The 24392-nt window shown below is 37.3% G+C and overlaps 2 protein-coding genes across 5 annotated transcripts in view; one reads left to right on the forward strand and one right to left on the reverse strand.

Moving 5' to 3' along the window:
• The window catches only part of NDUFAF2 (NADH:ubiquinone oxidoreductase complex assembly factor 2), a 278588-nt gene extending 275396 nt beyond the window's left edge, over window positions 1-3192 (reverse strand). For all 4 annotated transcript variants that reach the window (XR_008379758.1, XR_008379755.1, XM_053590157.1 and 1 more), the window contains exon 1: window positions 2974-3192. Coding sequence is in view for 2 of the 4 variants with exons in the window: in XM_053590157.1 (XP_053446132.1) it covers window positions 2974-3100 (127 nt within the window). In the remaining 2 variants the exon portion in view is untranslated. The remainder of the gene's footprint in view (window positions 1-2973) is intronic.
• Window positions 3193-3289: 97 nt separating this feature from the next.
• Window positions 3290-24392, forward strand: part of ERCC8 (ERCC excision repair 8, CSA ubiquitin ligase complex subunit) — a 51080-nt gene continuing 29977 nt past the window's right edge. Inside the window, exons 1-4 of the mRNA XM_053590183.1 lie at window positions 3290-3428; window positions 10840-10935; window positions 14589-14690; window positions 16141-16264. Of these exons, the coding sequence (XP_053446158.1) occupies window positions 3352-3428; window positions 10840-10935; window positions 14589-14690; window positions 16141-16264 (399 nt within the window). The 5' untranslated portion in view covers window positions 3290-3351. The remainder of the gene's footprint in view (window positions 3429-10839; window positions 10936-14588; window positions 14691-16140; window positions 16265-24392) is intronic.

Raw genomic sequence — 24392 nt, forward strand, 5'->3', positions numbered from 1 at the left:
CTATTCCATGTCTATACATTTAATCAAGAGAAATGAAAGCATATGTCCAAAGATATACATGAATCATCATAACTATTTTGTAATAGCTCCAAATTGGGGGGAAAAGTCTATAAACAGGTGAACAGATAAACATATTATAGTGTACCCATACAATGGAGTATTACTCAGCAAAAAAAAAAAAGGAATAAATTTTTGGTATGTACAAAAACATGGATGAATCTCAAAACAAGTATGCTGAGTGAAAAACCTAGAAAAAAAATACATGCTATATAGTTTCATTTATATAATATTCTAGAAAATGTAAATAATCTATAGTATCAGAAATCAGGGGAGTGGATTTGTGCTGGAAATAGAAGGGCCTGGAAATAGAAGCAGCACAAGGCAAGATTAGAAAGGGGCATAGGAAAATTTTTGTGGATGATGGAAATGTTAATTATTTTGATTGTTGATGATTTCACAGGTGTATACACATGTCAAAACTTATCATTATACATTTTAAACACTGGCAACTTTTTCTATGTCAATTATACCACAATTAAACTCTCAAAAATGTAATTGCTATTATATAAGGACTATTCAAACATGAATGCCTGAGAATATGTAAAAATAATATATTCATGTTACTGAGGGATAGACATGATTTTGTTAATTATTTAAACCTTTAATGATACTTTATTTCCATTGAAATAAATGATACAAAAAAATTGATATGTGTATTTTTTAATGGGAAAAAGGTTTGAATAGATCTTCACCAAAGATGTATAGACATCAGATAAGCACATGAAAAGATTACCAATATCCTCAGTCATTAGGAAAATACAACTTAAAATCACAATGACATACCACTATGCACCTGTCACAGGGCTAAAAATTATAATAAAAACAAAAAATACCCCTGACAATACTGAGTGCTGGCAAAGATGTGAAACAACTAGGACTTTAGTGTATTGCTTGCAGGAATACAAAATGGTACAGCCACTTTGAAAAACACTTAGGTATCTTCTTAGAAAGTCAAACATACATTTACCACAAAACCCAGCATCCTATTCCTAGGTATTTACCCAAGAGAAATGAAAACTTATGTTCACACAAAATCCTTCACAGGAATGTCTGCAGAGGCCTTCCTCACAATCAGCAAAAACTAGAAACAATCTCAAGGTTTTTCAGCTCATGAAGAGATAAACTGGTGAACCCATACAAGAGAATATTTCTAAGCAATAAAAAGAACTCCTATCACATACATGAGTCCCAACGACATTATGCATTGTGAACTAAGCCAAACTCAAAAGTCTACATACACCTTGTATATTTCCAATTATACGATTTCTAGAAAAGATGAAATTACAGGAACATAAAACAAATCAGTGGTTGTCAAGGAGTAGGGATGAAGAGTGGGAATAAATTATTAAGGAGTTAGAGGGAACTCTGGGGGTGACAAAACCACTCTATTATCTTGACTGTAGTGACAGTTACACAACTTTATACATTTGTCAAACACCATAATACAGTACACCAAAAAAGGTAAATGTTACTGTATTACAATTAGTTTTACTTGGGGAAGAGGAGGAAGGGGGATGGGGGTCACAGTGTATGGCACACCTCTTCGTGGTGGGACACAATGTAAGAAGGACTCTAACAAATGCAACCAGTGTAACCTAATTCTTTGTACCCTCAATGAATCCCAAACAATAAAGAAAAGAATACAGTATATAATACATATAACATACAGAATATATTCATTGATTATCCTCTTCTTGGTAAGGTTTCCTGTCAACAGTAGACTATTAGTAGTGAAGTGTGAAAGGAGTCAAAAATGAAAAAATAATAATAAACTTTAAAAAATTCACGAAGAGCTCCACAAAAAGTGAATGGCCATTAAAAATAACTAAATAAATAAAATTAAAGTTTCACAATTATAACAGGGATTTTACCTAACAAATGTAATCAGTGTAACCTAATTCTTTTTACCCTCATGAATCCCAAACAATTAAATTAAATTAAATTACCCTTCAATGAAAAAACTCAATCTGACATTTTGCGTATTTTTTAATGTTACAACTTACGGAAAAGAAACATATTTTCTCTCTGCTTGCAATCTGTCAAGTAATACTTAACATCATGCTAGGCTCTTTGTAGACTTTTTAAAAAGATATACTCTCCACCCTGACAGAGTTTAGAAGCTCATTAGGAAACCCAGTCTAAATAGTAAAGTAAGTTACAGAAAAAGGATAGGCAAACAAATTTGAGTGCTAAGTCACAGTTTATATGTGTGGGAAATGAATAAACAGAACACAATTTTGGAAAGGTCTTTGTGTTTCTTAATAGTACTGTTGTTATTACTATTATTATGTCTAACTTTCAAGTGAGGGTAATGACAGTTGGGGCGGACAATTATTTTGTCCACAATCTTTTGTACTTCTGACAAGTTTTGGTTGCGAGGAAGGTGACACGAGACCAGTGCTAGGGCCAAGGTGCCCCCCAAAAGGTAAACAAACGCCAGGAAAGAGGACAGCCGAGGTGCAGAAGATACACTTCAATTACGCCACTCAGAGCCGGTGACAAAGTGGGACACAGGAGCACACACGCGTACGTCTCTGTCACTCCCCAGCCCCTTTGGTAAAAGATCTCTGTTAACTTTTCCCTGTCTACTTTATCTAATGGCAAGAACTAAAACCGAGGAGTCCTTTGCCGGCGCGGCTGGGAGAAAAGGGGTGTGCGCCTTGCCTGGCTAGCTCGGGCAGCCACAGGCGCCCGGGGCTCAGGCACGGGGGGAAGGACCGCGGCGCAAAACAGACCCCAAAAAAGGCGCCCAGAGTCAGGCCCCCGCAAGGCTCCGATTCCCGAGTAAAGCGGGCGGGGAGAAGTGAGCGAACTCGGGGTATCCCCTCCGGAGACACCCTGAGTGTCGCACTATGCGTCACTTGACAAGACACTCTTACTTTCTCCTCATTTACCGACCACGCAACCGCTCACCTCTCCAGTTCTTGTACTCCGGGATATAGTAGTATTTATTCCCGAACTGGTCTGTGCCCACGTGCTCCTTCACTTCTTTTGACAGCATTCTCCACAAGGCGCGGAACAAACCCTGAGAAGAACCCATACCGTCGGCCAGGCTCCCAGCAAGAGCTGCCGCCTGATCCGCAGCAGCAGGGTAAACACTGCAGGGAAGGACTCCGCGCACTACTCGGTGGAAACCAGCCCGCCTCTATCCTCGCGCCCTGCCAGTAACGGCGCTCACTGTTGGTTGGATGGATCAATCGCTTGGCCAATAAGAAACTCTGCTGTTTGCAGCCCCGCCTCCGCGCACTATCATGGCGGCGCCCAGAACTCAAGCCGGTGTAAAGGAGAACGATGCTTGGGTTTTTGTCCGCGCGACAAGCGGGTTTGGAGGACCCGCTTTACCTGCGGAGAGCGGAGTCCACACGCAGGTAAAGAAAACCTTTTTTCTCTAACAAGCCTGTTAGAATCTGGGCCACTGGCTGTTAAGCCTTGCCCCACACTTCCCCGTCTCATCACTTTCCTTCCACTAAATTCATATTTATCCTGTGTTCTGCTGTGTGGCTTGCAAACAGAGGACGCCTTTTATATGCTGTCAACAACTTGAGGGCGTTGGGTGCTCCCGCGGTCCTGGGTGAAGGCACTATAAACCTAAATGAAGATACTTTTTCGTATCTTCATAGTGAGTTCCTGCTGTGTGTCAGGCAGTATTTTAAGGGTAGGGAATAGACCAAGAATTGAACAAAGTTCATAATTACTACAGCAGAGGATTGAGGTTAGGGACCATTGACAAGAGATGAAGTTGGGAGAAATAGAAGCTAAATGTTGAAGAGCTTCGTGTGCTTGGGTAAGAAGTATGAAACTTACCTTCATAAGGTGACAACTAATGCATTTTGTTTTCTGCTTGCTGAATGGATTGAAGTTAAGAGTAAGAGAGCCAAGTTAGGTAACTGTTGGAATCTCAGTTGTCCAGGAGAGAAGTGATTAAAGAAGTTTTGAAAATATCTAAGAAATAAAGTCAAACAGCCATGGAAATTGGTTAAATAAGTAAATGATGAAAAAGGAGGAATGAACAATGATTCCCTGAAAAGTACCTTGTATAGCAAGTTGAGTATTACTTTGAGATAGGATTTTTGTTTTTGTTTTTGAGACAGAGTCTCACTTTGTCGCCCGACATAGAGTGCTGTGGCGTCATAGTTCACACAACCTCAAACTCTTGGGCTCAAGCGATCCTCTTGCCTCCACCTCCCAGATAGCTGAGACTACAGGCTCCCGCTACAGTGCCCAGCCATTTTTAGAGCTAGACCCTGTCTAGCTCTTGTCTCAGGCTGCTCTTGAACTCCCGAGCTCAAACAATCCACCCACCTCCGCCTCCCAGAGTGCTGGGATTACAGGCGTGAGCCACCACACCCAGCCTTGAGATAGGGTTTTCTTTTCTTTTGGGGGTGGGGGTGGGGGGGTGACAGTCTCACTATATTGCCCTGGGTAGAGTGCCGTGGCGTCACAGCTCAAACTCTTGGGCTTAAGCGATTCTCTTGCCTTAGCCTTCCAAGTAGCTGGGACTACAGGCGCCTGCCACAACGCCCAGCTATTTTTTGGTTGTAGTTGTCATTGCTGTTTGGCAGGCCCGGGCTGGGTTCGAACCAGCCAGATCCGGTGTATGTGGCTGGCTCCCTAGCTGCTGAGCTATAGGCACCGAGCCAGAGATAGGGTTTTCTAAAGGGGTAGCAAGCCCACTTAATGGGCACAATGTGGGGGTGGATGGCACACCTCCTGGGGGCGGGACACAACTACAACAGGGAGTATACCTAACAAATACAAACATTGGAGCCTAATTCTTTGTGCCCTCGAATTAACCAGAAAAAATAAAAAATAAATAAATTTTATATTCGTAAGTATAAGTGTTAAGTAAAATAAACAGTGTCCTAGATTTTGAGCTAAAATAAAGGGATAGCAAGTTTTACCTGTAATTTTGGCCATATTGATCGTGTGGAACCTGTGTAGGTATTCATTTGAAGAGTAGAGGACACAGTTGTGTATGTGAATTGTATGCTCAGGAGAAGTTTAGATATCACATTCCATCATTCTGTCCCCTACGTTTTCAACATGGTGAAATATCTCTGAGCATTCCTTTAAAGTGAAGTTTTTCTCCAGTGTCACTTTCTCTGAGACATCTTCAGCCTTTCATCACAACCGCTTTTCCTCATTTATGTCAACAAGTTCACCCTCATTGATTTCCTTGGTGTGCATATCTCAGTCTTTTTCTCCAAGGACAGCAGGGTCAACATTCCCACAGTCAGCTATTATTTCTTTAACTCCATTTATGTACAATTAGAGTTTCACTTTTAGCATTCTGTTTTGGAACTTTCATTTTGTTTGCCAATTTCCTCTTTTATTTACCTATTTTTTATAAAATTTCATGTGGGCTTATCTCAAGGGCACAGAGATAACAAACCTACATGCTTTGTAGTGATCAATCACCTATAGATTTTGAAAGAAGTCATGTAAATCGATGACTAATTTTGAGCCACTTTTATATGTGTAATGATTTGTGGACTGAAAAGCTAGTAGCAAGCTTTGTGTTTTATGCTGTTTCTCATAGGTAAACTGTAGTAACCGAAATTTAAACCATGTTGGTCAGCGTTCTAGTATTATTTAATTAAACTGTGGGAAATTAAACACTGACATTCATACATACCTGACTATGCAAAGTGAGGTCACAATTTTTTTATCCACTAACTTGATGGGCATTCAAGTTGTTTCCAGTTTTTTGTTATTATGTATAAAACTGCTGTGAAAATTCAACTATGAGTCATTGTATAAATACACACTTTTATTTCTCACATTAAAAAATATTAAATGGAATAACTAGATAGTATGTTTCACTTTTTTTTTGGAGACAGAGTCTTACTTTAGCACCCTTGGTAGAGTGCTATGGCATCATAGCTCACAGCAACCTCAAACTCCTGGGCTTAAGGGATTCTCTTACCTCAGCTTCCCAAGTAGCTAGAACTACAGGCACCCACCACAACACCCAGATATTTTTAGAAATGGGGTTCTCGCTCTTGTTTAGGCTGGTCTTGGACTCCTGAGCCTCAACCTCCCAGACTGCTAGGAGTTCAGGCACCATGCCTGGCCTATGTTTCACTTTTTTAAAAACTGAGTTTTTCAAAGGATTTTCCTTTCTCACCAACCATAGATGAAAAAGTGTCAGTAGTTCCACATCCTTTATTTTCCCTTTTCTGCTTTCTTTGAGTTATTTAAACATTACTTAGTATTCCATTTTAACTTACGTAGTGTGATTTTGACTATATCACATTATATAATGTTTTTTGGTGGTTGCACTAGGAATTATAAAATATATACTTAACTGTGAGGACAGGTTACAAGTAAATTCCGTTTGAATAGAAGCTGATCAGTGTCCCAGAAACTTTCTAACATGGACAGACAGATGTGGTCGTATGTTATACTAACTTGAGTCATTTTTAAAAACTAATTAAAACCCTCTCCTATATTTCCCTTTAATAAATTCAATCTGCTCTAAAAAACAAAAAAGGGGTGAAATGTAGGATAGAGCATAGGATTGAAAGTGTTAGGCACTAGGGACAGAGTGATCTGGGGAAAAGCCAAGCATCACTGCTGGCCCTGAGAACTAGACACAATACTCAGTAGACACAGCACACTGTCCCAACCCTAAGTCATGCAGTAACAATGATGATGAGGTTAAGGCAAGACCCAAGTGCAGAATACAAGATAATGTTAGGAGTTCGATCATGCAGCTGACGATAAACTACTCGTTTTCTAACTTTTACTCTCTCTTTGAAGCTTTCCACTATACTGTATTTTCTCTTGCCTGAAATTTAAGTAAAAGCCAGTGAGGAATGTTAGGAGGGGCGGCACCCTTGTCTCTCCTTGCTGAGGGCTTGCTGGTGTTGGCCTCCCTGGGTCCCTCAGTTCAATGCAAATGGACTGAGTAGGTGTAATTTATTTTGACTTGAGTTGTACCAACACCCCACTTTCCATCGTCTACTTAGAATCATTGTTTTACTGCTTCATTTGGCATATCCTTCACTATATATTTTTGTCTTATATGTTAACATTTATATACGTTATAAACCTTATCAGACAATGTTACAAATTTTTTCAAACACCAAACACATTTTAAGGAAATACATTTACTAAAAAAGTTAACCATCTCTGTTGCTTTTTCTTCGTTCCTCCGGGCTCAAGTTTCTTTCTTACTATTTTTCTTCTCTCTGAAGAAAAGTTCGCAAACTCATCCTAGAAAAAGTGCTGTATACCTCATTGCTGAATATCACTATGATCACCTTCACAGTATTGTTACCCTTGGGAAGCCATGCACCAAGGCCGGTGCCTAGGCCTCTCTTCAAAACAGTTTCGGAACTCTGAACTCTTTTTCTCAAATGGGCATCAGAGGTGTCATTGTCTGAGGTTCGGACAATTAAGTTCATGAACTCATCCTAGAAAAAATGCCACACACCTCATTGCTGAATATCTCTGGTCACCTTCAAAGTACTTTCTCTTGGCCACCTGGTGACTGTATTGATACTCAGCAATGAGGTATATAGCACTTTTTCTAGGATGAGTTTGCCAACTTAATTGTTCAACCTTGTATGGGGATTGTGGTTTCGATGTCAGTTGACTTTTCAAAGCCTCCTTAGATTTGCCCCAGTGTGGACCACCCAATGGTCAGTGTATGACTTATGTCGTAGTCTGTTAGTTCAGTTTTTAAAATGTTTTTATGGTCCTCAGGTTTAGATCCATGCATGTTCCACTCAGGGATGAGTCTTGAAGTTTATAAACAACTTTATGGAGTCACTTTCCTGAACTCCTTCCTTTCTGTGTTCTCTCAGATACCTCTCAGTTCACTGAGATTCCCTATTTTGGTCCTCTAGTTAGAAAATTTGGGCTCTAGTTACCCTGTTCTGCCACACATTTTCATGTTTAGACTCAAGTCTGGGCTCAGAAGTGAGAGCCTACTTTCTTGGGATCAGAGCTCTGATGAACAGAGAAAATAATTTCTCTCCCTCAGAGTTCTAATTCCTGTAGGCCATTGTTTCCAGCCACAGCCATCTCTGCTACTGGATTAACTAGGAGCTGGGCCACAACCCTCCTGAACTCTTTCCACAGTGCTCATTTCCAGGTTTCTGGCTGAGTAAAATTCAGACCAAGGAGGAGTAGAGAAGGAAAAATAATAATAAACTCATTACTGATTCAGTGGCACATTGAATTTTAGTGTTTTCCCCAATGTACCTACTGCTGTTTACATTTCGGACTTCTCAAGTAGCTATAGATAGCTATTTCATGCTTTTGATTTAGTTTTTATAATTGTATTACTGGGGAAATGGATAAAGTATGCTAATCCATCTTACACAGAACTGAAGTACTGAATAATGAACTATATGATCAAATGAAATATCTCAAATTATAAAACAAGAACAAAAAGTCCAATAATATAAGAGAAAGGATAAGAAACTTGGAGGGTAGATCCAGAAGATCTAGCAGGCAATAATAATTCCAGAGGGAGAAAAAAATGAACACATAAAATAATTAGAAAAAGAAGAAAGATCAGGATTCACAGACTAAAAGGGTTTGCTGAAGTCCATAAGATTGATGAAAAAGACATAAAATTATGTATACCCCAGTAAATTTATCAAGAAATAAAGAGGACATTATTAAAAGCTTCCAGTAACAAAGAATTTACCATTCACAAAAGCAAAACTACCAATAGACATCTTATCATGCATTCTAGAAACTAGCAAACATTGGAATGATTATCTCCTGAGAAAAAAAAATACTGCAACCCAGGTATCCAAACTTAGCCAATTTGTCAGATGAAAGAGAGATCTTTGTGCTAAGATTCCTAGAAATATTTCATTCCATTTAACTTCTGGAAAAAATACCCAAGAAACAACATTCATCAGAGAACAAATGTATTTGAAAGAGATTCCAGTGTACATAAAAGATGAAAGGGAGAGGAAACAGGAGAGCTATGAACCTTGCAGTGGATATATAGTTAAATCTAAATATGTAAGAATAAACAAGCTAGAAATATGTAATATGGACTAAATATATTTTTAGACATTCTTGAATTAACAAGAGGAGAATTAAGAGCAAGTTCATTGAACTAGCAAAAATAGAGGTAAAAGAAGAAACCACAGCTTTAAATAAAAAAGAAATAATGCAAATTATATCAGATACCACCCCAAGGCAAACAGACCGATTTCTCCCATTAGCAAGCATAGATTGTCAGATTATTTTTTTAAATAAAAAAAGACTAAAAGCCGGTTCTCAGAAGTACTTTAGATTAAAATATTTTAAAACAGTTTAACACAATGCTAATATAGTTTAAAAGTTAAAATACAAAAGGATATCAGACAATTGAAAACAAAATGTAGATGTAAGTACAAATATTAGATAAGATGAGATTTAAGGATAAAGTCATCACACATTTTAATAGATTTTGTGACTTCTTTGAGACTGAGTCTCACTATGGCACCCCAGTACGGTGGTGTCACAGCTCACAGCAACCTCTAAATCTTGGGCTCAATTGGTTCTCTTACCTCAGCCTCCCAAGAAGCTGGGACTACAGGCGCCCGCCATAACACCCAGCTAGTCATCAGACATTTAAAGAAGAACCTTATATAAAGTACAATTAATGAAGAATTAATGTAATAAATATGTATTCAAACAGAATGGTTAAATATATAAGGCAGTGTGAGTATGGTTTGACACTAGTTTATTTTCCAAAGTGATACTGATATGGTAGGTAGAAAAATACATACATATAGGGGAAATGAACAAACAATAAACTATATTTAATAGACATACATGACTTCACATCCCTTAAATGTACATTTTTTTAATAATAATAATTTTTTTAAATGTACATTTTTTTAAATGTACATTTTTTTTTAAATGTACATTTTTAAATGTACATCTACCAAAATTGTTCTTGGCCACAAGGAAAACTTTAGCAAATTCAAAAAGGTAGCTATCTTAGCTTGTCTTAGTTTGTGAGTGTACTTTTTAATCATTTGTATTGATAAACATTTAATTGACTTTATTGGAATACGCTTAATTGTTGCATTGAGTTATTCATTTTTTAAGTCTTTAAGAAACACTTCAGGGAATTAAAAAACTGTAATGTAGGGCGGCATCTGTGGCTCAGTGAGTGGGGCACTGGCCCCATATGTCGAGGGTGGCGGGTTCAAACCCGCCCCAAAAAATAAAAAATAAAAAAAAAAAACCCAGCCCCGGCCAAACTGCAACAAAAAAATAGCCGGGCGTTGTGGCGGCTACTCGGGAGGCTGAGCAAGAGAATCACATAAGCCCAAGATCTGGAGGTTGCTGTGAGCCGTGTGATGCCACGGCACTCTACTGAGGGCCATAAAGTGAGACTCTGTCTCTACAAAAAAAAAAAAAAAGAAAAGAAAAAACTGTAACGTAAGCTTTTGTCCACTAGATGTCCTCAGTTAAGCTTAAGTTATTAGAATTTAACTGCGTGAAAATTTGTGTCAGTTTCTATATTTTTAAAAACTTAATAAAATGAATTCCTTAAATATAGTTTAAGATAATGCTACAGGTGAAAATTTTTGCATGGAGCATTATCCATGCAAAAATAATATTTTTTATTATTGCTATTAAAAACGTGTGCAGAGTCTTTAAAACTCTGTAAATAACTTTTGTGTATGCTAAAAGATTTAAGCATTATCTGTGGTTTCTGCACTGTATATATCCTTCATGAAGTAGGAACTTTTTTATGTTAAATTACTTTCTTGTAATTTTTTTTTTCTTATACCCCTTTTAATTTTTATAAAGAGTTTTGGGACTGGAGTTAAACAAAGACAGAGATGTTGAAAGAATCCATGGCAGTGGAGTTAACACCCTTGACATTGAACCTGTCGAAGGAAGATAGTAAGTGTATTATGCTTATATAATCATCTTTCTTTCTATGTGAGATGCAGTAAATCCTTCTTTTTCAGGTTAATTATGTAGAAGATAAATTAAAATTGGTAAAGAATCCTAAATTATGGCATTTTCAATCTGTCATTATTATAAATAAATATAAAACATCAGACCTAAATGTTGCCAAGTATTTCCAAACTACTTTAATATCAATATATTCATTGTTAAATCAATAAACATTGAACTTCTTTTGAATGCAGAGGACTTTTGAGGTGTAAAGTATATGGAGTTGTTATTTTAAAGCATGGGTACTGCTCTCAAGGAGTCTAATGGGAAAACAGATGTAAAAAACAAAAGAACGTTTTGGAGAATTAAGTTTGAAGCAAACCAGAATTGTGTTTGAGTTCTTCTTGGCTTTCTTTGCTTTCTTCTTAGCAATTTACCTAACCTTTCTAATTCTCAGGTGCCTTAGCTATGCTGTGAAAACAGTAATGTCCATTGTTGTAAGGATTAGTTGAGATAATATATGTAACATGATTGGCATAGGACTTGGCATATAATAAGTAGGTGCCACTACTGTTGCTGCTCTTAATCAAAAGCAATACCACTTATTCTTTTGCACCTTTCAATCCTTTGTCCACAAAAGTACTTTGAAAAATGCAAACCTGAATATTCCATTCCCCTCCTTATGGCACCACATTACTCTTATAAGAAAATGCAAAACCTTCATCGGCTCTATGATTAGACCATCTGTAAAAGTAAAGTTTGTTATGTTATGGTATGTTAGCATTTGCCCCAGAATTTTTATTTCATATTGAAATATTATTACTTAAATAAAACCAGGATTTGATAGCTTTCACTTTTTACTTCCAGCTTCTAGCATGGTCTCACCTTAGTAGTATCTGAGAAATGGTTCATGTATAATGAACAGAATTCTCACTTTAGCACATTTTTAAATCTAAAATTAACACCTCTTATTCAAGGACAGCTGTGTGACACTCCCTTATTAAATATTTGCAGATCTGAGCAGCAAGGGATAGCTAGCTGACTTCTTTTGGTCTTGGGCGGTGGTGGGAAAATTATTTAATACTGCTACTGCAGCCAGCCATTTGGGAGATTGATCTGTTGTGTGACCTTTATCTGAAGCCAGTAGCCTACCAGTTGCAGAGTGAATGGGAAATGCTAGATTATGTAGATTACATGTGCATGAAATATGTTCAAGATCACAGGCTGAAGAATCTTTTCTTAGAGCATACAGAGAAAAGTCTGAAAACTCTTGCTACAATGGTTTTCCCCTTTATTACATGGTAATTAATACCTTTTACATTAAATCCTTTTAATAACAAAGAGCAATAAGTAAATGTATACTTTAAAAAATTATATGTAACTTGCTCAAAATACCTGTTTTTGAAGTATTATTTACCATCCACCATGAGAGCTATCACGATATCACTGAAACCCAGAGTAGGAATCAGAATATACAAATCTAATAAAGAAGCATTTGTTTCTCAAGTCTTTATTACCAAAAGACTATCTGAAAATTCCATTTTAACAGGTGCAACTGCAGAGGGTACATTTGCCTATCACTTTCTGAAGCTTGAATTTTCTTTTATACCTTCTAAATTTCTTCTAAATTAATTTTATCCATTTTTAATACCAAGTTTTCTTGGCTATATAAAAACATGAAGCCATATATCTCTTAATATTTTCACTATAAATAGGGAGTGGTAGCCTCATAGTTAAATAATGTCAGTGTCATCAGATACTTCAAATGGAAAGTCACTCAATTGATCGGATCAAAAGGAAAGGTTTGGGAAGCCATTCTAACAAAGTCAAAGGATCTGACATTATTTTAAATACCATTTAAACTCAGTTACAATTCCAACTTTAGAAATAATTGTTTCTTTTCTATTGATGATACATACATCTTCATGGTAAGAAAAACAGCATTTTACCAAGTTAAAGTGTGAAGAAGAAGGGTTTATGAAATTAGTGGTAATACACATGTAACTCACTACGGTGTCCAAATATTTGATCAATCAAAATTTGTAGCAGTTAAAATTTTATAAGTATTTCTACATACAATTATAAAGCTAATATTGAGTATTATAAAAGTAAAACTAAGCATGACATTATTTGCAGTCTTTGCTGCACATAAGCAGTTGGATTTTAGAACTGTTTGAGCCTTCGAAGAACTACTTCTAACCTAATTGCTCTACAGATTGAATTTTTTTTAAAACAAATCTATGAAACAGTACATGATGCCAGTTCATGAACTGTTTGTAACTAATTCACAAGATAAGGAGCTTGTGACCAGAATGTAAATCTACTATATCACTAACTATATAAGTTAAAGGAGCTAAGATGTGTTTGTAGCAAGCCTTTCTCAATAAAGAAAGATGTGGGGGGAGGGTTGTTATAAGTTTTTTATCTTGTCACGGAGAGAGGCAGATTAAATAGCATTGTTCTACATTTATTTTGTTCAAAATTGGATGAAAATCTTTTAACCAAACTATTCATGGAATGCGGTGCTGAAAACTTTAGTTTGGTGGTCATTCTGGGAAGACAACCATGTCAATGTAGTTTTTAAAGTCTCTCAGATCTCCCATTAAAACACACAGAATCTGAAGTTGGTTAAATCAAAAACCAACGTATAACACTTAAAACAAAGTCAGTCATGAAATACCCCCACAAACCTCACAATATGAATAAAGTAGAAACAAACCACTGGTCACTACAAGATCTATGTGGTGTCAGCATTTATGCCGGGGAAGCAATAAAAAGTAGTGGGGCATCTAAATACCCGGTAAGTCCAAAATAACTAACAGGTTGCTTGAATCTTAGCTAGCCAATTAGACTTCCGAAGCTGAAACTAGCCAAGTGCAGTAGTGCACACCTATATTCCCAGCTGCTCGGGCGGCTGTGGCTACAGGATCCTTGAGCCCAGGACTTCTAGACAAGCCTGGGCAACATAGCCCCACTCCATCTCTTAAAAAAAAAAGAAAGAAAGAAAGAAGAAGAAGTTGAAACTGGGAGAGGATGGCATGCTCCAATTATAGGTAAGTTCAAGTGGTCCACAGTAAGACCAGAAGGAGCCACCTGGGCCCTAATATGTCCTCTAAAGAACTAGCTAGTCAAAGCTTTCCTCTAGACAAAACCCTGAAGAGAGGCTTCTTAAAATAAAATTAAAATTGAGCAATACAGAGACAATAGAGACAAAGGAAAAAGTGTCCCAGGTAAAATTTGGGAAATCTCTGGTAAGCTGCCATATTTTGAACATCTTACCTCAGGGTGGGGAAAAATTAAAGGAAGAGGAGGATATTCTAAAGGTATAAGATACCAACATTATTCTAAATCAAGCCTCCATTATAAAAGTTTAAGAAACTTAATTTTATGTAAAAATAATCAAAAAATAGGATTAAGGTCAAAATCCATATTAAATTATTATAAGAACAAAGAGAATAAGAAGTTGGGCTGAGCACAGTGGCTCACACCTGTAACCCTAGCCCTCTGGGAGGCTAAAGTAGGTGGATTGCCTGAGTTCCCAGGTTGGAGACCAAACTAACCCAGAGTGGGTGTTTGCAAATCAATTTTAGAAACTCACAATTACAAGTAAGTGGACCATACTAAATGATGAATTAATGTGAATTTTTTTATATCAGTATGTTATCAGGTGGTTCAGATGGCGTGATTGTGCTTTATGACCTTGAGAACTCCAACAGACAACCTTATTACACTTGTAAAGCAGTGTGTTCCATTGGCAGGTATGTATTAAAAATATAATTCATGAATTTGTAAGTAGTTTAGTAGTTTTCACATCAAATGCAAAACATGAAATAGCAGTCGTATGAATAGCTCAAATTGTTTAAATGACATATTTACATGAATATCCCTTGATAACTTCTTGAAAATAATAACAAAAATTCAGGTAAAGATGTGACTTAACCAAAACATGTATATAACATGTGACTTCCCCAAAACAACTTTGGCATTGGCTGACAAAAGGATTTTATTTATTAAAAGACTTTTAATTATATTCTTTTAGTTCTATACCGACGTAGCACATCTCAGTAACTAATTACAGTTTTTGGTACCCCTTAGTATAGAATTCATTTGTGAGTTTTTCCATTAATTAGATTTTCAGCTGATATTAATGCAAACAGTTTAAGAACTAAATGTAACAAATATCCTGGTATTCCCTCATGAAATACACACCTCCCCCTATCATGTCTCTGCTTGCTCTAAGATGCCTAAGTTAAAAACATACCTCTACTTGCCTTGACTTCTCTGACTATTCTTTACTAGCTTACCAATCTTGTGAAACTTGTTTTAAGTCTCTAATAAAATGTTTTGTAACATGATAGAAAGAATTTTAATTCTTTCTCATTATTGTATCTACTCTGATAATGAGCAGATCTTTGAATGAACAGAGAGAATGGGTACCGAGAATATGTTTTCAGGAGGAAAAACTTTATGAACATTAACATCAGCAATCACTCTGTATTAAAGCTGTTTCCAAAGCACCAGACTAGGTCCTTAAGTCCATGAATATTTGTATGGAGACTTACTATTGTTTCTTGGCTCTGGCACTTCACATTGGAAATACACATTTGGAAAAATCAGTTAATCTCTCTGAGCTTAAAATTATTTTATCTTAGAGATAGTTACATTTGCTGTAAGGTTTCTGTGAGAATTTTAAAAAGCATGTTGAAAATGATACAACCATTGTGTAAATGGCAAGCAATATAGTTAAGGAAAATTATATGACAAAATAGTGTTTTATATACAAGGGCTGTTAAGAAAGTATCCAGCCATGTAATATGAAAAATAGAGATACACGGCTGGAATTATTCTTTCATGGGATAAGTGAATTTGAAAAAGTAAATCTAAAACCAAAATAGGTATCTCTTCCAGTAAGAACAAATCCATGCCTTTTTCAAGATGGAAGGACTCTGATGTATCTGGCTGATCCCTCCAGGCTGTATATAGTATAGAAATAGAAAGTCCCTCTCCCATTATGAACTTTAAGGAAGTAGGCCTCCTGTCACACTGCAGGAGCTTAAGTCCAGAAATGCCTGGACAGCTTGGACACAAGCATGTAATCCAGGTTTGGCCATTCATATCCTACCTGAGACTGCTAATTGTTCTTAATATAGTACCAGTTTTGAAACTCTGTAAGTCAGTTATCTGTAAGTTTTGATTGGTGTTTTGTAGAGACCATCCTGATGTTCACAAATACAGTGTGGAGACTGTACAGTGGTATCCTCATGACACCGGCATGTTCATATCAAGCTCATTTGATAAAACTCTGAAAGTATGGGATACAAATACATTACAAGTAAGTATATTAAAACCTTCCCAAAGCATAGCATGAAGGATAATTTAATCCTACGCTGTTTTAGTATGTTTATTTGCTAAGATGCCATATATAAATTAGATGTGAAAACAGTATGGTGGTTAAGAAGAGCTGGACTGCTTGAATTCATGTCCTAACTCTGCTGTGGACTAGTCATGTGACACTGAACAAATGTCCAAACTTCTCTATGTCTTAGTTTCCTCATCTGTAAATTGGGATGATGATTGTACCTTATAAAATGTTTGTGGGGGTAATTTAGCTAATATATGTGGAGTACTTAGCACAGTGCTTGGCTTATAGTAAATGCTAAAAAAATGTTACCTATTACACTTTTTTTGAAAGCTACTGTGGTCTAGTGATCTAAGGTAGATAATTGGATATATCTCCTATTGATCTAAAAACTTAGAGAGAAAAAATTTGTTAATATTATAGCTGAGTAAAGGTAGGCAGTGGATAATAGTTTTTTATGATATTTGATCTAATTTAAGTTTCTAGTACTAGTCTTTTCCCTGAGCTCTACTTGTCTCCCATATTTCTCTCTACTTAAATGTAATGTTCTCCCTTCAAACTTAACATGTTCCAAACTGAACATGATCACTCCTTAGTCATAAAAAGTTAGCAATTCTGCCTTCAAACTCTCTCATGCTTTCCTTTCTGCTTTCCTCGCCGTCTCTAGACTACTATACTACTAAAAACTCCTAACTGGTTTCCCTGTCTTCCTTCCCTTCTACATTTCCTAGGGCAAGCTCTACATATTATAGAGCAGTGTCATCATATCTCTATCCAGACTCTCCAGAGATTCCCTTTGTCTGAACTCTGCATGGCATTCTGAGTGCTTCATAACTTCATCCCCTAGTCCCTCAACCCTAGTTTCTACCTCTTCAACACAGATGATTTGCTGCAGCTAAGTTCATCTCCTTCTGCCTGCTGCTCATGTCTTCATTGTTTTGTATTCCCTACCTCAAGGCCCTTTCCTTGTGCAGTTTTTCCTTTCTCTTAAGGTCACATCTCTTTTTACAATTGCATTGAACCAAGAATCAGGATGCCAGAGATCTAGTTCCATTCTGCTACTTATTAGTGTTACTTTGGGTAATTCATTTAATTTGTTAGCAAAGGTCTCTTCAGCTGCAAAATTAAAGTTTCCAACTAAATGATGCTAAGGTCTCTTCCATTTCTATCATACAATTAATGGTTTCAGTTTCTGGAACCATATTAACCATCCTTTTAACATTTTAGCAGTGTTCTCTGTACTCTTATTTCAACCCATTGTTATAGTATTTATAATATCATTTTCATACCTATATGTATTATCTGTTCTTCTAGATTATCACTTCTGTAAGTAAAGGACTGTGTTTTATACATCATTAAATTCAGAACTGTGTGTAGTAACTGCTGGATAAGTACTTTAAGGATGAGAGGCTGGGCTCAGTGGCTCATGCCTCAATCCCAGGACTTTGGGAGGCCAAGGTGAGAGGATGGTTTGGGGCCAGGAGTTCAAGGCAAAACTGGACAACATAGCAAGACTCTGTCTCCACAAAAAATAAGAAAATTAGCCAGGCTAGACAATGCATACCTGTAGTTTTAGCCCACGAGTATGAGGTTACAGTGACCTGTGATTATGCCACTGCACTCCAGCCTGGGTAACAGAGCGAGACTCTGTCTCTTTTAAACGTAAAACAAAGTACATGTCATTGAAAGTGATGATGTATTTTAAGGATTAAATGAATGTTATGAATTTCCACTTCTTGACAATAAAGGAGTATTTGTAGTCAAACCAACACCTTCAACCAGAAAAGCTAGACGAAGCCCAGGCAACATCTAGTGGACACTTTTAGAAAGCTGCCAAGGTGGGTGGCTCCTGTGGCTCAGTCGGTAAGGCGCTGGCCCCATATACCGAGGGTGGTGGGTTCAAACCCGGCCCCCGCCGAACTGCAACAACAACAAAAAAAAATAGCTGGGTGTTGTGGCAGGCGCCTGTAGTCCCAGCTGCTCGGGAGGCTGAGGCAAGAGAATCGCTTAAGCCCAGAAGTTGGAGGTTGCTGTGAGCTGTGTGATGCCATGGCACTCTACCAAGGGCCATAAAGTGAAACTCTGTCTCTACAAAAAAAAAAGAAGAAAGCTGCCAAGGAGTTTGATACTTAAGAGGCAAGATCCTATAGAGAAGGAAAGTTTTTAGAAGGGAATTCAACGTTCTATATGCTCTTTTTCCCTTCGGGTATTTGCCATTTATCAATATGGGGCAAGAGACTAAAAAAGTAAGTATCGAATACTTTGTAAGAGGCAGAGAAAACAAGTGGGACTTTAATCAATTTCACAAAGCTGTGAAGATAGAAAATGGAGTGTGGGGCTGCCAAGACAGCCAGAAATTAAGATCACAGAAAGAAGAGAAATGGAGAGAAATCAGCCTGACAACTTGGCACTGGTCTTCCCCATCACATATTTGCTGAGAAGCTAAGCAAGACCACAGACAGAGAAATGAAGCAGAAAACATCTGAAAAACTGAGCAGGAGCTTCCCCAGTCACATGACACTGAAGAGAAAATTTGCAGTGCAGTACTTGCTAAGTACGAGGGGGCCTAGAAAAAAGCCTGGGCTCTTAGGATACCTGGAGACATTTACCCTAAGAATGGGGCGAACGAATATGAGGTAGATGGAACCGTGGGAGGCAGAACAATAACCCCTCCCCCCAGATATCTGTGCCCTAATCCCCAGAACTTGTGACTATGTTAGGTTACAAGGCGAAGGGCGATCAAGGTTGCTAACCAGTTGACCTCAAAATAGGAAGGTTATCCTTGTGGGTGCAAAATGGAAATGAGAGGCAGAAGGAAATGTGACTGAAAGAAGGGTCAGAGGAATGTAAACCTGCTGGCTTTGAAGACAGATGCAGGGAACTACCAGCCAAGAAATGTGGGCGGCCTCTAGAAACTGGGTAAAGCAAAGCAAAAGATTCTCTCCTAGAGCCTCCAGAGGGAATGCAGCCCCTTTCTACATTGATTTTAGTCCAGGGGGACCTGTGTGAGTCTTTTAACCTATAGAACTATAAGATAACAAATTTGTGTTATAAATTACCGTTTATGGTAGTTCCTTACCTCTTCAATAGAAAATTATTGCAGAGCTCTACACAGATACCAATCTTTATGTTAACTGAGTTCATGATTAAATCGAGATGATTTGCCCCTTTCCTACCTGCCACAGAAAGATCAAATCTTCTCTAGGAGAAGACAGCATCACATAGAACCTCTCCCAATTTTTCCTACATAAATTGTAGCCCTCAATCTAAAACTACCAAGCATACCAAGAAACAGGCCTAAGAGAAAAAAACAAATAGAAACAGATTGACATTCCAGGCCTAGATGCCTTTATTCTAAATACTTAAAAAAGAAATACCAATCTTAAACACCTCTAGACAATAAAAGAAGAAAAAAGGAATGTTTGCATACTCATTTGATGAAACTAGCATATCCTTGATTCCAAAACTTACAAGGATGTTACAAAGAAAATTACAGGCCAGTGTCTCTTACCAATATAGATTTAAAAATTCTAAATTCTATTAGTAAATAGAATCTAGCAATATACCAAAAGAATAATATATCACAAGTGAACAGGATTTATTTTAGGAAACAAAATTGTTTTAACACATAAAAATGGATGTAAATTGTCCTATTAATAGAATGAAGGAAGAAAAACTTCATTATTATCTCAATAAAAATGAAAAAATTTTAAATAAATGTCAATACCCATTCATGATTTTTTTTTTTTTTTTTTTTTTTTTGTAGAGACGGAGTCTCACTGTACCGCCCTCGGTAGAGTGCCGTGGCGTCACACGGCTCACAGCAACCTCTAACTCTTGGGCTTCCGCGATTCTCTTGCCTCAGCCTCCCGAGCAGCTGGGACTACAGGCGCCCGCCACAATGCCCGGCTGTTTTTTTGTTGCAGTTTGGCCGGGGCTGGGTTTGAACCCACCACCCTCGGCATATGGGGCCGGCGCCCTACTCACTGGGCCACAGGCGCCGCCCCCCATTCATGATTTTTTAAAATTCTTTATAGACTAGGAATAAAAGAGAAATTTCTTAATTTGATAAAGTATCTGCTTTTTTTTTTAAGAAAAGAACAATTGTATTTGCTGTTAAAACGTTAAAAGCTTTGCCCCTTGAGGATGGCGCCTCAAAGGAGTAGGGTGCTGGCCCCATATATTGGTGGTGGTGGATTCAAACCCAGCCCCTGCCAAAATCTGCAAAAAAAAAGAAGAAGAAGCTCTCCCTTTGAATTATCCCCCATTATTCCTTCTGTTCAATATTGTACTGGAAGCCCTAATCAAGGCAATAAGGCAAACAATAAAAGACGTAGGAACTGGAAAGGAAGCATTTAAATTGTTATTCACAGAGAGAGTGAAAAGGTAAGCCAGGGAGTGGGAGATGACAGATATGACATAAGCATATATCTGAAAAAGAACATAACCAAAAACAATTGAAAGACTGATGACCCTGTAGAAATACACAAAGTACTTGAGCAGGCCCTTTAAAAAAGGGGGTATCCAACTGTCCACCTTCTTCTTCAACTGAGGACCCAGACACGTTAAATAGCTCTGCAACGAGAAGTCTCTGTACACCCTCCAGAATAGCTGAAATTAAAGCAATTTAAGCTTAACAATAACAAGTACATATATTGCTCATTGGATTATAAATTGAAGCAGATATTTGGTATTTTGATTTGGTACCAAATATGTGCTTGCCCTGTGATTCAGTAATTATTCATTTGAGTGTACTAATGAATACATGTCTGCCAAAAAACGTACAGAATGTTCATAGAAGCACTGGTTATTATAAACAAAAATGGGAAACAACCAAAATATTCATTAATGATTTCATGAAAAATTTTACATTAGAATACTGTCTCAACAAAGATAAGGGAAGATTGACTTATTTATGCACCAAGAAGTATGAGTCTTACAAACATAACTTCAGGCATAGTAAACTAGATGCATAAGAGTACCTAATACACGATTCCCTTTACAGGAGGTACAAAAACAAGCAAAACTAATCTGTAGTGATAGAGGTTTGTATGGTAGTTAATCTTTGTTGGCAGGGATTATAACTGAAACAGAATCCTCGGCAACTTCCTGGGTAATTCTTTTTTTTTTTTTTTTTGTGATTTTTGGCCCGGGCTGGGTTTGAACCCGCCACCTCCGGCATATGGGACCGGCACCCGACTCCTTGAGCCACAGGCCCCGCCCTTCCTGGGTAATTCTAATGTTCCATTTTATAATACAGGTGGTGGTTACATATATATAGTCACTTTCTGAAAATTTGTTGAGCTACACACTTACAATTTGTGTACTTTCTGTGTTCATTACACTACAGTTAAAAGTATGGTGTAAAAATTAATAAGCCATACATTTGCATTTTCACTCCTTGATATTGACTTGTTTTAAAACCCTAAGAAAAGATATCATGAATTTAAATTTTCTTTAGAACATAAATGTTTTGCCAACTCAGAACAGTAGTCCATGAATTTATAATGCTATCTGAAGTAAAAGTATGACAGCATTTTATTGATAAGAACTTGGAAAAGATTCAATAAGAAATGATTTATTGTGCATCTGCTAAATGTAAAGAAAATAAGGATAGACAGAAATGGAAGGTTATTTGTAAGAAAACTGACAGGAGTTGGAAATTAATTAGCTATTAACAAGAGTGACAAATTAAAAATGGCCATTAGGTATACAAATTGAAACCACAGTAAGGTATCACTTCACATCTAATAGGATAGATGAGATAAAAAAGGCAGATAACAAATGTTGGTGAGGATGTGCATTCATTGATACCCTCTTACAATGTTGGTGGGAATGTAAAATGGTGCTGCTGCTTTGGAAAACAGTTCCTCAAAAATTTTAAATGTGGCCAGGCACAGTGGCTTACTCCTGTAACCCCAGCACTTGGAAGGCCAAGGCAGGTAGACTGCCTGAGCTCAGAAGTTAGAGACCAGCTGGAGCCAGAGCAAGACCCTGTCTCTAAAAACAGCCAGGCACTGTGGCAGGCGCCTGTAGTTCCAGCTACTCTGAGGCAAGAGGATCGCTTGAGCCCAAGTGTTGGAGGTTGCTGTGAGCTATGATGCTATGGCACTCTACCGAGGGTGACCAAATGAGACTCTGTCTCAAAAAAAATAAATAAAAATAAATTACACGTTAATATATGATCAAGCAACTCCATTCCTGGGTATAGACCCAAGATAAATAAAAACATATGTTTGCCCAAAAAACTTGTATGTGTTCATAGCAGCATTATTTTTTTTTTCTGAGACAGTCCCACTTTGTCATCCTCGGTAGAGTGCTGTGGCGTCACAGCTCACAGCAACCTCAAACTCTTGGGCTTAAGCAATTCTCTTGCCTCAGCCTCCCGAGTAGCTGGGACTACAGCCACCTGCCACAGTACCTGGCTGTTTTGTTGTTGTTGTTCTAGTTGTCATTGTTGTTTGGCAGGCCCAGGCTGGATTCAAACCCGCCAGCTCCGCAGTATGTGGCTGGTGCCCTAGTCGCTGAGCTACAGACATCAAGCCCATAGCAGCATGGTTTATAATAGCCAAACAGTGGAAACAACTGAAAAGTCCATCGACAGATGAACAAATAAAAAAAATGTGGTATATTCTTACAATGGAATATTATCCGGCAATAAATAGAAATAAAGTACTGATACATGCTGCCACATGGGTGAACCCTGAAAACATGCTAAATGAAAGATTACAATTAACAATGTATGTGTAATTCCGTCTCTAGGAAATGTGAAGAATCAGCAAATCTATAGAGACAGAAAGTTTACTAGTGGTTGCCTAGGACAGAATAAGAAATGGGAATGACCACTAATGGTTATGGGTATTTTTTGAGGTAATGAAAATGTTCAAAAATTTATTTTAGTGATATTTGCATGACTCTATAGATAACGCTAAAAGCCATTTAAGTGGACACTTTAAATGGATGTACTGTATGGTTTGTGACTTATATCTCGAAAAAGCCATTCTTAAAAAAAAGAAAATAGGTTCTCTGGCTTGGGGATTGGGTGGATTATATTGTTATGTACTAAGGTGCGTGATTTGAGGGGTTTACAAGAAATCCAAATGGAAATGATACAGTAATTGAGCTTATACGTATCTGGAATTGAGGAATAAGGTCTACACTGAAAATACAGCTTTGCGCTTCACTGCAGATTGAGTATCTGTAATTCAAAAATCTAAAATATGAAACTTTTTTATCCCCAACATAATGCTCAAAAGAAATGCTCATTAGTATTTTGGATTTCGGATTTCCAGATTTGGGATGCTCAACCAATAAATATAATGTAAATGTTCCCAAGTCCAAAAAAACTCTAAAATCCGAAACATTTCTGGTCCCAGCCATTTCTGATAAGGGGTACCTAACCCAAAATGCATTGGTGGCAGTTAGAAGAGTACATAGGACAAAACTCCAAGGAAGACAAAAACTACTAGGATAGAAAAAAGAATAACAAAGCCCACAAAAGACAATGAGAAGGAGTAAGCGTAAAATCAGGAGTACATGATGTAATGGAAACCAGTGAAAGATTGTTTTAAGGAGTATGTGTTGAATACTACTGACAGATAAGATAAGGAGGTTATTTCTGATAATGGAAGAGAAGTATGAATTTGAGTAACTAGAATTAAAAATACGATTGCAGCAAGTTGAGAAATACATAGGAAACAAGGTATCAAAGACAGCCAAAATTTGTATGTTAACAGGAGAAAAGATTAACTAGGGAGGATGTAGGGTGAAAGCCTTTTTATTTACTTATTTATTGTCTTGGGGAGGGAGTGCTGTTAAAGTTCAGAAACCTGAACTTGTAATGCTGTTGGGAATAAGCCAGTAGGGAAGGAGGTTACAGTTACCTACAATATAATCTAAAGATAAAATTTCCAACAGCACTGAAGGGAATCTGAACATAAGTAGGGGGATTAACCTTAAAAATAAGGAGGGATCATTTTTAACATAATAACAGGAGTAAAGAAGGAAAAAGGGTAAGTGGAAGCAAAAGATCCAAATTCTTTAACAAAAGAAGCAAAAACAAGTATACATGGTATATCTACAAATGCGTTTGTAGGTTTGT

The sequence above is a fragment of the Nycticebus coucang genome, chromosome 1 (genome assembly GCF_027406575.1).
Source record: "Nycticebus coucang isolate mNycCou1 chromosome 1, mNycCou1.pri, whole genome shotgun sequence".
Taxonomy (NCBI): Eukaryota; Metazoa; Chordata; class Mammalia; order Primates; family Lorisidae; genus Nycticebus; species Nycticebus coucang.